Source organism: Eleutherodactylus coqui, chromosome 9 (assembly GCF_035609145.1).
Source record: "Eleutherodactylus coqui strain aEleCoq1 chromosome 9, aEleCoq1.hap1, whole genome shotgun sequence".
In the NCBI taxonomy this organism is placed as follows: domain Eukaryota; kingdom Metazoa; phylum Chordata; class Amphibia; order Anura; family Eleutherodactylidae; genus Eleutherodactylus; species Eleutherodactylus coqui.
The window spans coordinates 94112065-94127673 of NC_089845.1; the positions used below are offsets into that span (position 1 = coordinate 94112065).

The following is a 15609-nucleotide window of genomic DNA, read 5'->3' on the forward strand; positions in this document are numbered from 1 at the left end:
GCACATATGCACATTAAATGTGCATACACAAGGCAGTTTAGCTGGTTTTTAACATCATCAGTTGAAAAAATATAGTTTGTGAAAATCAATAAAACGCAAAAAACACTCAAAGCATTGTAACTGTCCTTGTTTCTAGAATATTGAATATTTACACGTGAACATATTAACTGTTCATCTAGTACCAAGATGATACACACTCCCAAACTTGGCATATCCGTTATCATCACGATCTATGGAGGTGCAGTGTAATGAAACACAACTATAGTAACACAAATAAATAAACTACCATAGAGAACTTGTAGAAAAACATCATGTGATACGATTCTTTTGAAACTTTTTTAGAATTGCCACATTATGTGGAAGAAGATCGAAATCATATCTGTATATATGCAAACACGTCACTAAAGTATATGTCATTCTAATTAAATCTGTTACTTTTCTATATACTAAAGATTGTGAGGTATAAATTATGATTTATTCAAGTGCTAGCAAGGGATCCAGTGTAGAACATAAATAGTATACATTGCAAGAAACAATACTAAATGCTACTAATAATTATTGCTAGCATCGGCCTAAAATGAAAACAGTTGTTTAAAAAAAAAAAAAAGAGAATTCGCGTACTTGATATGGGTGGATATCTCATAATTTGTTTAATCCCTGATCTTATGTTGCAGCAACAGTACTCTAAAATCATAATGAAAGGTAATGGGCAATAGTACCAAAAATAGAACAACTAAGAACCCCCTTTTTTATCGCCAAAGTAACATTTCTTTTCATTCCAAGAATTTTTTTTTTCATCATAATAATGTACAGAATCACCTTTTCATTAAATCTATTTAAAATCCACTCAGAAAATAACTTATAAAAAGATATTTGTAAAAATATGGTAAGCCTAACAAAAGAAACATCGTTAAAAGGTATGAACAAAACCTCCTTCAATCTGAAATAAATACAATTTATAAAAAATAGTTGCAAACACCTTTATACATTCACTATACAAAAGAAAGAGTGCAATAGAGAAAAAATGAGCTGAAATAAGTACATTGAGATACACTTGAGAAGTGTGTTGCTGTTCGTTCAAACAGTCTTATATATTTTTCCTTTTTTTTTTGCATTTTATGACTGCTGGGGAAGTAGTGCAATGTTGGAGTTGTTAATGCAGCACATCAATCAGCATTATTCTTTGTGCTAGTCATCTATACATGGGGTGTATTCCTTTGTGTAATTTTGTAGGCCCAGCAGCTATTTTTTGCATGCTATACATGGATTCCTTTCACGGCTTGTTTTATGTTTTCCAAGAGGGCTTTGCATTCTGGGGAATATTCCCGTTCCATATTGCTGTACATTTCTGTGAGTGTATTTACATATGCTTCAAAGTTGTGTTCACCGATTGGTTCCTAAACAGAGAAAAGAAAAACAGAAGTTAGGAAGCTTATGGTATACCAAAGAATTTCAACATAAATGGAAATAATGTTCCGAGTAAGAGAAATAAAATAATCTCATAGATATGATATCTTTTAATGGCAAACAAAAAGAAATAATGCTACAGCAAGCTTTCAAGGCTACTTAGGCTTCTTCATCTGGTTAACACAGTAGCAAACTATTTACACTTTTTACAACATAGATGAACTCATGAAAGAAATGAATTATATTACAAATTATAATACAATGTGTAAAAGTTGCAAATACTGTATCCCTCTCTTGGTTATTTTATACATGGCTTTCTTTATACACAACATCTTGTAAAACTCTGCTTTAAAAATTGATTTTTCATAGAAATGCTTCTGGCAGTATCAAAAAATGGATAGAACTGACATTTTTTTTCTACTGGCTAAGGCCTCGGTCAGACAAGCAGTTTTTCAGTGCACGAATAGGTGTTCAAAAAGATTGCATCTATGAGAACCAATGCTGTCCTATGAAATTGTCTAAATGTTTGTTTTTTAGAGGCACAAAATACTCACACCTGCCAAAGATAGGACATGTGAGTGCAACTCAGATCCAAGGTCTGTGGTGTGTGCAAAGATAGGACCTGTCCTAACTTTGGAGCATGCTTTCCATTGACTCCTATGGGAGCTGGAAAACATGCACCACGGACCTCCAATCATATGAATGGGCTTCTTTAAATAGCTGGAATTCATCCGGTCATGTGATTTTTTTTCCACACGTGAGGGACAATCTTTTTGCGCACCTATTTGTGCGCGGGAAAAAATGCTTGTCTGACCGAGACATAATGGAGTACCAAGCTTTTTCCTTTTTACGAAATGGATGATACTGGTATGTATTACAAACAAATAGAGCTAGCTTTTCCTATACTCACTAACATGGCACTAAACTTTTTACCTTTTTAAAAACTAGCAGGCCTTGTAAAATGTTAATTTGATACTATGATTAGAAAATCTTATAATTAAAAAAAATAAATAATTGCCATACAGAGGTATAGCATAGTGTCAATAGGGAAAATATTTTCTTAGAACTTTATGCCATGTATATATGGAAAAAAGTATAAGTTCCAAAATCCCCCACTTATGAGTCTGAATCTATTGTGCAGAGGAGAGCTATTAAAGAAAATCTATCATTATGAAAAACAGTCGTGAACTAATTAAAATGTGTGGACACTTGAAAAGACAAATTCCAGAGATGTAATTACTATCTCTGAACTCAGTCATGCTCACCCCATACAGTAAGCATTCAAACAGCCCATGCTCTTATTGTATGCCTGTTTGCCAAGGTTGTACATGGTTTTACAGAACAAAATTTATCTATTACACAACGTTTTATCAGAAAAAAAAATAAACTACACATAATTGTTACTACTGATCAGTACAGCCTGTATTAAAAAAATAAAAGGTAAATAATGCCAGCAATGCCAGAATAGCTGTTTTCTATTGATTTTACATCTCAAAAACAAGAATTAAAAGTACTCAGAAAGTTATATGTATCTCAGAATGTTACCAATGAAAGCTACATTGTGCAAAAGTAGTAAAACATAACAAAAATATATAATTTTGGTATCATCCTAACAATCGTAGAATAAAGTCATTATGTAATTTATACTGCACAGTGAATATTGTAAAAATAAATTCCATAAAATAACAAAATTGCAGTTTTTTTTTTCTGCAATCCTCCCCCTTCCAAAATACAATAGAATATAAGTTAGGGCCCGGTCAGACGAACATGTTTTACATGCTGCTACAGCAGCGCGTAAAAACACGCTTCTATAGCAACCAATAAGTTGCTATGCAAGCGCTTACACGGACCCTTTTCAGAAGCGCAGAATCTGCGCTTCTAAGAAAACAACAGACAGTGAGTGCCAATTCTCCTGTCAGCTCCGTGGTGCGCACTGTCCAGGGTGCTTACCATAGGCTTCTATGGGAGCCGTGGAAGTAGGCTGCCCACACCATGGACATGTGACCGGGCTGCTCCATGCAGCTAGACACAGTCCGGTCACGTGATCTTTTCCTGCATGTCAAGAGCGTGGTTTTACATGTTGCTTAGCAGCGTGTGAATCTCGCTTGTCTGACTGTAGCCTTATTCTGTACATCATGTTACCCCAAAATAACTTCTATAACAACTACAACTCGTCCTGCAAAATATATGGTTTCATACAGCTCCATTAAATTAAAAATAAAAATGTTTTGACCACTGGAATACAAAAGGTGAAAAACGTTTACTGATCCTTAAGGCAAAATTAATGATGTCACTAGGAGGTTAAAATGTACTTTGGGGCAGTTGAGTTATTCGCCAACTATATTTACTTAAGTCGTAATTTAAAAATCTACAGTAAAAAAGTGCCCTTTTCTGGATAGTTTTCTTATTTTAATATGCTTCCATTCCATTATATCTCTGTAGCACAGTCTGCAAAATTGTTTTTGTTCCATTGAAAAAAACATAAACATAATGGGATGGGAGCAAACTGAAAGCATTCCATTTTTTTGAAAATCTACTGAAATCAATGGGAAAATAAAACAAACATTGAATTCCATTTGAAGTCAGTTAGAAGTCAGAGATAGAAAGCCTAAACACAGATATTAACGAGTCATTGAGGGGAAAGTGGGGGTATTGGGGGGTGACTGATGTATGATGATTGTAACAAAAGTTGAAGGAGCAACAGGGTATTTCTCAAAATATCTATGATATGTAAAGTATCATGTTCAATATTACTGAAAACCTCAATACAGTTTCAACTTTTAGAGACTTCAGGAGTGGATAATATATATTTTTTAGTTTTTTGCTTGCCCCATTCTGAGAGACAAAGGATTTGATGTTGATCTTTTTTTGTATGTATTTTAATGAACGGATTGTTATATTGTTGAGGATACCAAATATGTAAATTTTTATTGTTTTTGTTTTTAAACAATGTATTTTGTACTTTTAATTTTTCTTATAAGTTTACCTAAATTAAGTATTATACGTTTTTTCCAGCCAACTGGTGGACATGTAATTTTGTGTGTTATTCATTTATTTTTATAGTGCATTCAAATACTTATGAACAGCCTTGTGGACTGTCCACCCTTTAAAATCATCAGCCTTGGGGATCATAGTACCATGGCTGATGGTGCCCTGATCAGAGTATTCTCCATTCCTGGCCATTGCCACAGGATGGCGACTATCAGTCACAACCCACTGCTACTCCTACCCCAGCCCACATTCCTGTGTGATTATATCATTAACATATGGCATTGAGCATTATGGCATTGTGGCCCAGAGCAGGAGGGATTGTAATTGATAACCTGTAGTTTGCTTAAAAGTTTAGAAAGTAGACCAAAGGTATGGTAAAGCTTTCTTCTAACCACACATTGCTAATCAATAATATTCCCAATATCCAGTTTCACAATGACATACATTAGCAATCTCTTATAATGCTTCAGTTCAACCAACAATTCTTACAATCATTAAGACAAGACATTCTTTCATTCCTAAACTATCATACAAAAACCAGGACAGCTGATTTACTTATATATGCCACTTATCCAAAGTACTTTTCACAATTTCTAGAGATTAAAGGATAGGAGTTTCCACAAATTAGTGAACCCCTTCAATGAAAAATAATGACAGAGAGCAGGTGCTCGAAGTGAGTGGGAGGCAAAGCTTGGTAGTCTTGGTAGCACACTTTCTAGCAGATGCAGTATTTAATTTATAGTCCTCGTCATGGGAATTTATATGGTCTTACCATTTGTGGGAGCTGGATATCGGCAAGACTTGAAATAAGGGCCTGGCTTAGACCGGCCAACTCTTTCAAAAGACTTTCATTGTTCTGCTCTATGAGTTTGTTCTCCTCCTCTATTGTTTTCAGATTTGTCTCCATTGAAGAGATCTAAATCAGAAAATTTTATTGGTTACAAGGAATCTGTTGATTATAGTTGGAATGATTTTGAAAAAAAACTGTGCATTCTAAATGAATATTAAAAGGGTATTCCCATCACAGCTAGTTATCCTCTGTCCAGAAGATGGGAAATAACTTGCTGACTGGTGCAGGTGTGATTGCTGGAACCCTGTCGAGCCCAAGATTTCAGCCCGGTGCATTCCAAAGTTCTAGTAGTGGAGACTGTGCCTTAGTAGGGGATGGTACTCGGTTTCTGTCAATGCCATAAAATTAGAATGGAGTGGCAGGATGCATTCTTGACCGCCACTCTAAACTCCCCGCCACTGTGGTTGTGCAGTGAGGAAGAACGGCAGGGTTGGGATTTGTGCTTTTGTGATTATTGTGGGTCTAACCTCTTTAAGTGGAGGCCAAAACCCAGAGCTTGATTCTAATTTCTAGTTTTTGAGGGTTGCATTTTTAGGCAGTTAACAGTTGGGTTATTTTTTAATTTTATGGAAATGCAAACAAGTAATTATTTTTGCAACCAATAAGATTTGTTGCCTAAAATTTTATCTTTATATTATATGATTACCATGTTTCAGGTCTCATAATATAAAGGCAAATTTTGTTACATAAATGAAGTAGAAGGAAGCAATCTGGAATGGTAAATATTGCTTCGGGAAATGTATGTACTTGATTTATGAAAATAACTGCAGAAGTTTAGGTACTTTTTGAGCAACTGGCTAATTTATTGTTAAAATAACTCACTCCATTGAGTCACTGCACTCTCTGTATGCATACTGCTATGCTTTGGCTGTGGTACAACTGAAATATTTACATACAGAAGAAGGGCCCAGTGGCCAATAGGGAACAATTTTTAACCCAATAAAGATGTGTTCCTTTTCAGAACTTCAGGATACACTGATTTTTTTTTCAATGACGCATTTCAAGAGCAATAACATATATTTTTGGCAGTATAGCAGTATGAGGACTCAATGGCATTATTTTGGAGTGCATATAATATATAGATTAACTTGTATTACTTTTTGGAGGGAAAAACATGGTCTACTAATTTTTTTTTGTCTACTGCATCCTATGCCCGACAAGTTAACTTTATTCTATGGGGTGTTATGATTGCTGTAAAACCAAATATGTACAGTTTTTTTGTTTGCTTTAGTATTTAAAGTGCGTGTGTACTTTCAATAACCTGTGACATGTCCTAAGGGCATGTCATAAGATTTGATCGCTGGGGTGTTGGTGCTGAGAATCTCACTGATCACTAAAATGAAGCAACAGAAGCACTAAGTCATATGCTGTCTCTTTCCACAAGCTGAAGCTCACAGAATTTCTAGTGGGATTCAGCTGAGTGCTTCTACTGCTTCTTTCCAGCTACTGGTGTGGGTCTCAGCACCTGGACCACCACCAATCAAAGTTTTTGACATCAAAAGGTTTTTGAGAGTACATTTACACTTTAATCACAATGAAAGTATGCTTTATGGAAAAACAATTTGTCTGTTGCTGCTTTCTGAGAGTCATAACTTTTGTAGTTTGCTGTTGTCATAGCTGTATGAGGGCTTGTTTTTTTCTTGCAGAACAAGTTGTACTTTTTATTGGCACCATTTTGGGTTACATAGCACTTATATTTATAGGAGTAATTGGGGAAAAATTATTAAATCAATCATTTTTTCTGGAATTTGTTTTTTATTACATTTGCTCTGCTGTATAATTAGTATTCTACAGGTTGTTTCTGTTGTGTCGCTGCCATACATGTATTTTTTAATTGTTTGCTAATACTAAATAAATATGTTTAATAGATTTTTTTTTCATTTTCTTTAGTATGAAATACATTTTTGCATTACACTTTATTTTACATTTGTTTTTAGTCCCACTTGAAGCTACAGTATGATCACATGATCACATATATGCTTTCAAATGCAATTTTTTAACAATAACAATTAATATAGCTTTTTTGACTAAACTACAAGTTTCCAAGTTTATTCACACAGAATTACTAAAAGTGTTTTCTAACCTGGGTTTGAAGTTTCATCATGTCAGCTTCTATCTTCAAATTTGATTCATTCAATTCTTTGATCTCTTCATCTAAATTCCTGATATCATCCCCATTCTCTATGCCTGCTGGTACATTAGCATATTTTTATTTTATTAACAGTTAGTTTCAGAACCATGCCAGTCTTCAAACCTCCCATTCTTAATTTTATGAAAGGGTGACGTGAGTGAAGTTTAAAAAAAACTATCCACTATTACATGATGTAATGTACATTCAGTAATGTTCAGATGCTCAGAGGATTGAGTCATTTACTCATGCAGAATACCAAACAAGACCTAAATATACAAGAATCAAGATTAAGAAGTGACACGGGGAGGTCTGGATCAGTGATTTTGGTGTGGGGCCATATTAAGTTTCAAGAGAATATGTCTCAAGGCAGACATTTCAGTAGTGTTGTTTCAGGGCATCATTCAAAATCGCTCCAAATGCCAACTTTGTTAAATTCTGGCCTGTGTGGCCAATAAGCACGTGATTGCCACAGTGACTCTATTCAGCACATGAATGAAGCATCTGACACAATGTGATGACTCAGTGAAACTGATTATTCTGTTGGTTTACTTTTTTAACAATAATAATTAGAGATGAGCGAGCACCCAAATGCTCGGATCCTCGTTATTCAAGTTGAGCTTTTCGTACTACTCGAGTAACGAACCCCATTGACTACAATGGGAGACTGGAGCATTTTTGTATGTGGGCCGCTGGGTCCCGAGCTTTTTTTTTGGGTTCGTGTGTCTCTCTTGCTCTCTCTCTCTCTCCCCTGCCTGCCTGCCCACCAAAAAGTTTACTGTTGAGCTGCGCGCTGCGTCGTGGTGGGGAGGGGCCAAAACAGGCATGTCACAGCGGGGAGGAGGCAAAAACTGGGGCGGGATCGAACACGGCGTGATGCTCGTTCGAGTAATGAGCACCATCGAGTATGCTAATACTCGAACGAGCATCAAGCTCGGCAGAGTACATTCGCTCAACTGTAATAATAATCCATAAATGGTGAATTCTTTGCTGCACTGCTTAAAATTTGAGGTATAAAATTGATATGATCAGCCAATAATCATTATCAATACTCTCCCTCGGGACAACTTTTTTAAAATATAAGACCATCTTTTACAGGGAACATGAAGAGAACTTCCTTTACATCGGGTGACTGTTGGGCACATGAACACCTAACAGCCGTCCCAATGACTGCCCCTGACTATCACGCCTATGATTACACAGGAGCGATAGTCATTCAATTGAATGGAGGCGGAGTGGTTGGGATTGTATCTCCATTCGCATTAAACAACAGTTGCTCAAACATTGAGCGGCTCCTGTTTATACGGCCCAACAGTCACTTGTATTTTAGCTCAGTGCCCTGTCGGCGGCCTCATGTAGACAGGAGGACTATTGCCAGAACTTTCTGTTTTCAGTAAGAATTTGGGCCCTAATTACCCCGTGTAAAGTACCTTTAACTAAAAGAACACGAGACATAGTATAATTTAGTAATATATACTTAGAATATTCCAGTCTTGGGTTCCACAGCTGTTGTCACAAAGAAAATATTTACCTATATAATGGTTACCAGATGGATAAAACAAATATATAGATTTGTATTAAGAAATCCCTGCCTTTGTGTTTTTGTAGTTTAGGCTGGTTACACACTACATTTTGTGAAACCAACACTGGGGACGGAAACTTGGAACGGAACCTGGACAGCACCATAGGGGAGAATATAGGAGATGGACACCACTTTGGTCTTCATTTTCCAAAGTCTCCATCCATGTTAGTCTTTTACACTGGATAGAAAAGCACCAAGCACATTTTATATATGCAGAATGGAACCAGCGCTGGTTTCTCAAAATGTAATGTGAGACTAGCCTAATCTGTTATTTATGGTCCACAATACTCTTTAGTCTTAATTTAGTTTTATACAAATTAGGTCTCTGGAGTAATTATTTTGCTGTATCTCCAAAAAATATAGAGATGTGATAGTAAAAGTGAAGTATATATAGAATATATAGAATATAGAACAGGAAAACTTATCTCTTCGGAAAAATTACAAATTGCAAAAAGAAAATAGGTTCTGGACTATTAGTATTGCATATGGAGCTTTTTTATTCAACTCATCCACTATCTAGATTTCCTATATCTAAACAGTAGCAATGTGACAGATAGTGTGATCTCTGTGGATAGTAGTGTGAGTTCTGTGTCTCATTATAAATACACTATAGCTGACAATGTATTTTTTGCCACTCTATATAGTTGTGCCACTGTATGGGCACTCTGTGGCCAAAACAGTATAGTGGTGCAATGGCCAGCACTGTATGGTGGCACACAGTGGCATAACTTGAAGCTTCTGGGCTCCAATGCCAAATCTGTATCAGGGTCCCCAACTATTATGCTTAATTCATAGTACTGGACTCCCTATATGGAGAAGAGAGGCTTTATGGGCCCGGGTGCATTCTCTGCATCCCCTATAGTTATGCCCCTGGTGGCACTATGACTGGCACTATATGGAAGCTACATCATACAAAGAAAAAAGTTATCAACCAGCTCACCATCACCAGCAATGATATCTTAAACTTATATCCTGGAAAGGTGCAAGGAGGGCAGGTAGCTGCTTCAGGGTCAGTATGGAAGTGTGCGGATAAGTAGGAGCTCTGGCATTCTTCTATATCTTAAAGCAGCAAATCCTTTATTCCATACACTTCAAAATCAGGGTACAAGAGCAGACAGTAAAAAGCAGAAAACTCTTAAACATGTTGCAGACCGGACTCTTGGGGTCCTTACACTTAAGTAAGAGTACTCTGGGAGTAAGGCCTAAACAGGTTTGGTCTGAAATATGTAAGAAGTAAGAACATATCTGCTCCTGTACCCTGATGTTAAAATGTACAGAATCAAGGATTTGCTGTTTAAAAATATCCAAAAGTGCTGGAGTTCGTGCTTGTCTACATACATTGTATGGAGGGTCTATGGCCAGTAAAAGAGAATGTACTCTGGCAAGAAATAAAAGCACTATGGCAGGTAGTTGTAGCTATATGGGTGGCAATGGGAACACTCTTGCAAGGCAATAGACTATAGGAAAGCACAGCATCAAGTGTTCATCAAAGGGGAAACAATGCATTGCATGTTGCCAATTGAAATTAAAATGGGTTTCTCATTAAGAGACAAGCCCCTTCAAAATTCAACCCCCATGGTGACCAATTAATTTTCCCAAGTTTTGATCGCGGCACACCAGTCAAACAGCTGATTCTGGAGGAAACTGTGGCCAGCCAGGAAATGTAGTATTACATGGTGGCTATTCAGATGAATGACATCCCTTGTAATACAAGGATGGCCTTAGTCTGGCAGAACAGGATCTGTTTGTGCAGACCCCCACTATGATGTGACCCTACCTATGCCATGTAATGTATGGATGTGCTGGATTCTCCAGCATGACATCCTCTTTGTTGCTGCCCTCTGCTACACATAGCTGATGTGTCAGAATCATGGGAACCTCCTTAATTAATTTAGGCTTTCCTAATAGGGTATTGTATTTGGAAATTAATTATTTTTTGAACTAGACATCCCCTTTATTTACACTGGGAAGAGCCCACTAACTAATTTTAAACATAAAATATAACTTTTATTCACTCTGTTAAAAATTGAGCTCACTGACAAACATACACAGATATATATCAATCTAAATGATCAATTTACGATCAGTAAAGTATCAACACTGTAGTTCCAATATCAATAGATTCTGTTGGTGGACAAAAAGTATATAAATTATGCACGATCAACTTGTTTTTGTGTATCGTGCAGAAATTAATTTATTCTCCCACAGTCGACGCGTTTCTTTAGTCACCTCCAACCTGTGACTGATTCATCAGGATGGGGAGACAGTATATTACAGAAATAGGTCCACTTTGATGATGGATAGTGAGGATGTATTAATCACTTATCAATAAACTGAGGTCTGTCAGTTTATTGTGGGACATTGATCCCAGCGGTTGCACATGCTGTGCTGTGTGGGAAAGGTTGAAGGGTGCTATCAGATATCACATCCGATTCCAGTACTATGTTACAGCTCTCTTTAGTGATCTGGGCAGCAAACTAAGTCAGCTTTAGTGTTCAGTCACTGCAATTGAGCCAAAGTATCTAGCTCTTTTGACTTAGACTAACCTAAAGCTGCACTAAGGACACTAATGATAACACAGTTTATCAATGGGCTCATAATATTGAGGCCCAACTGTGTTTATGACCGCCTATATAAAAACATTTCAAGTAGCTGTGTAACATCTGTTAGCTACTTACTGATGGTTTATAAACAAACATCAGGGACAGCTACACAGAAGTACCCCAGTAAGTTACTAGAATAATTTATGGAATAAGATCACACTGATGACCATTAGTCTAACAGAGTCACAGTGAAGATACATACATCAGTTGGATGCCAGTCCGTGTATTATCGTAACCACATGATTCCTGAATGATATCATTAATGTGGTTAGAGATTTAGCTCGGGTGGCATCCGTTAACCATGATTAAACCTAAATCAATCTGGGCTGGATACTTCAAGTACTGAGCTGAAACCAATTAATATCATAATTCAGACCATTTGCAACACAAGTATCATCAAATTTTGGGGAAAAGAAAACTCCCGTACTATATAAAAATCCACAAGGAAAAAAAAGGGAGTTTTTGATAAGTGATTAATACATCCTCACTATCCATCATCAAAGTGGACCTATTTCTGTAATATACTGTCTCCCCATCCTGATGAATCAGTCACAGGTTGGAGGTGACTAAAGAAATGCGTCGACTGTGGGAGAATAAATTAATTTCTGCACGATACACAAAAACAAGTTGATCGTGCATAATTTATATACTTTTTGTCCACCAACAGAATCTATTGATATTGGAACTACAGTGTTGATACTTTACTGATCGTAAATTGATCATTTAGATTGATATATATCTGTGTATGTTTGTCAGTGAGCTCAATTTTTAACAGAGTGAATAAAAGTTATATTTTATGTTTAAAATTAGTTAGTGGGCTCTTCCCAGTGTAAATAATTAAGTTTAAAAAGAACCCTACTGTCACAGTGATTAGAGACATCCCCTTTATGGAGCAATGTGGCTAGAAATGTCATGGGGCACTGGTACTGTTCTGGGAGTTTACTATGCGTACACCAACATTAGCTGACAATGTTACTGGGTTGCTGTTTATTTCTGGCTATGTTATGGGGGTTGCAACAGGACATTTATATCTTAAAGAACATAAAAACCCTCTTGCAGCCAGTCAAAATGCATGTTTAACCCATTATTGACCACCACATTGCCTTTTTACGTTCTCCCTAAGTGGGTTTTAATCCCCAGGGACATAAAAACCTGCTCTCCCTGGGGATTAAAGCCCTGTAGTCTCTGGATGTGACAGCTCCATGCTGTTGGCTACCCCCGGGAGCTGTCAAAGGCGGCTGCAGGAAGCCCCCCTCCCTGTCATGCGATCGGCACTGTCCAATGGATAGCGCCAATCGCATTTAAGTAAATAAAAAAAGTTAGATTTTCAGCTCCCCTCACGCATCGCATCCATGAGGGGGACTAAAACTACTCAACCCCGTCCTCTGCGATTTCGCGCGTTGATCTGGTCGTAACGGACCCTGCGTTGTCTTCTGCGCATGCACGCTAATGGAAAAATGGTGACGCAAGCGCAGAAGATCAGATCGACATGGGACATTTAAATTCTCCTGGCTCCCGGCTATGGAAGGTAGCCGGGAGGCTGGAGATGTCACCGGGGACTGCAGTGAGGGGTCACCGGGCCTGTGATTGCCGGTATCCAGTAGATACCGGCAATCGCAAAAAAGAAAAGTAAATGTTTCAGCTGCGTTTATGAATCGGATCCATGAGGGCAGCTGAAAATACTCACTCCCATCCTCCGTGATGTCCAGCAGTGATCTAGACCTGCCATCAGCTTCTGCGCATGCGCCAATGTGGCACGCATGTGCAGATGGCCAGAGAGCCCAGCAAATTTATAATTTCTCTGCACCCTGCTGTCAGAGATAGCTGAGTGCAGGGAGATGTCACCGGGGATGGCTGTATGCGGTTCCTGGTCACATAACCACCGTTATTTATTGGATAAAGGTGATCATGTAAAGTTAAAAAGTGTAAAAAAAAAAGTTTAAAAAGTTAAAGTTTCATCTCCCCTAGAGATGTCATGGGGGGCCTGTGGTATGCGGTTCCTGGTCACGTGATCACCATTATTCAATGGACAACGGCGATCACATAAAAGCTGAGATCAGTGAGAGATGAAACTTCTTACTGGAGGCCTCCGCATTTGAACCCCGACGCGATCCTCCTCCACAGACCTTCCCTGGCTTCTGCGCATCCGCCCCACCAGCAAAATGCCGGACACATGCACTGCAGCCGGGGAGCCCAGGAAATTTACAATCTCCTTGCCCCCGGCGACCAAAGGTCATTGAGAGCATGGAGCAGTAACCGGTGGCCTTGTTGAGCGGTCCCCGTTCACGTGATAAAAAGTTAGCAATATAGCTTAGGCCGTTCTCACATGACTGGATAGAAATTGCATTTTCTGCATGCGTCTGATTCGTGGTAATACACGGATCAATCAAATGCATTGGAATACACATTTCTGCTCACATTAGCAGAATTACGTAAACTGCCCGCAGAAAGCAGAATGAAGCATGTCCTATTTTACTGCTGATATCCGCAACATAGAGCCCATTGTAACCAGTGCAGGTCTTCATTCATATATGTGATGTATCAAAAAAACTGTTTTTTAAATGACACAATTGCCAAAAAATGAAAATCTTAACTTTTTCCTTCTGTTTTTCTTAGATTCATTCAAAAACTGTGGAGTCAAAATCTGCAGTACACCCCTAGATGAATTCGTTAAGGGGTCTAATTTTCAAAATGGGGTCATTTTTGGGAGTTGTCTAGCATTTTGGCTGCTCAAGGGCACTACAAATGGGCAGTGGGGCCTAAATCACCTTCAAACATCATTTCTGTTCTGAAAGCCACCGGCTGCTCCCTTTGGTTTGGGCCCAGTTGTGAAAAAAGATATAAGATTAAGGCCACTATGGGTATGTTTCTGAACACAGGGCAAACAGCGGTATCCATTTTGGGGTGTAAATCCTCATTTTTATGTGCACTATAGAAAAAAACTGCCTTTAAAAATAACGTATTTGCAAAAATATGAATTTTTTATTTTTCTCCTCTAAATTGTATTAACTCCTCAAAAGAAACTGCGGGGTCAAAATACTAATGACACTCCTCAGTAAATACATTAAGGGGTGTAGTTTTTTAAATAGGGGCATTTGTTGGGGGTATCTATCATTCTGACACCTATGAGCCTTTGCAATCTTGCCTTGGTGCAGGAAAACAAAATGTTCCTCAAAGTGTTAATACTTAATGTTTAATTTGTACGTCTCCTAAATGGTTAAAAAAAAGCTACAGTTTTTCCAATGTGCTTCCAGAACAAAGTAAAGAGATGGAAATATATATCTTATCAAAAATTTGTACAAAACGTTTGTGCATATTTAAGATATTGCAAAAATGTGAAAACATGAACATTTTTGCAAATTTTCCCCAATTTTGGTGCTTTTAATAAATATACATAAATTCTATCGGTCTATTTTTACCACATAAATGAAGTACAATATTTGGCGAAAAAATTATGTCAGAATCACTTGAATATGCAAAACCTTTACGGAGTTATTCTATGTCAAAATGACATGTCAGATTTCCAAAATTTGGCCTGGTTATAAAGGCGTAAACAGGCTTGGTCACTAAGGGGTTAACTGTAGATAGTTTGATTGGAAAAGCAAAAAATAAAAAAACGCAGAGTAGCACAAAACTTAAATGATTAAATCTAGGTTTATACGCAATTTCTTTTATTCCGTGTAAAGCCTAAGGCAATTCTTTAAAGCTTACTGGTATAGCACTAGATCTCATGCGTATGTCAGAAACCTCATTAAAAAATACATCAATAAGAAGCGAATATATTCATTATGCTATTTTTCAGCTCAGCAAAACATTTCCATGGCTTTTATAAAGAAGCCTTACCTCCACTTGCCTTTATTTTTACACTCATTAGTTCCTCTGATGTTTTCCCTTTCTTTATGGCTTGTGCATTTAAAGGACATCCAGATAAACTGTAAAATACACAGCAGACACTTTACAATGTTACCGGAACAATATAACAATGCAGAACATAATTTAGAAGTGTATCCCAACTTGTATCTATCTGCTAATAAGCTGTGACCCTACA

General features: G+C 37.5%; 1 protein-coding gene across 1 annotated transcript in view; it reads right to left on the reverse strand.

Annotated features, from left to right (window-relative positions):
- Window positions 1-1152: 1152 nt before the first annotated feature.
- ST18 (ST18 C2H2C-type zinc finger transcription factor) overlaps window positions 1153-15609 on the reverse strand; it is a 93178-nt gene continuing 78721 nt past the window's right edge. Inside the window, exons 15-18 of the mRNA XM_066578981.1 lie at window positions 15405-15493; window positions 7332-7435; window positions 5171-5314; window positions 1153-1397 (exon numbers count right to left, since the gene is read on the reverse strand). Coding sequence (XP_066435078.1) covers window positions 1257-1397; window positions 5171-5314; window positions 7332-7435; window positions 15405-15493 — 478 coding nt within the window. The 3' untranslated portion in view covers window positions 1153-1256. The remainder of the gene's footprint in view (window positions 1398-5170; window positions 5315-7331; window positions 7436-15404; window positions 15494-15609) is intronic.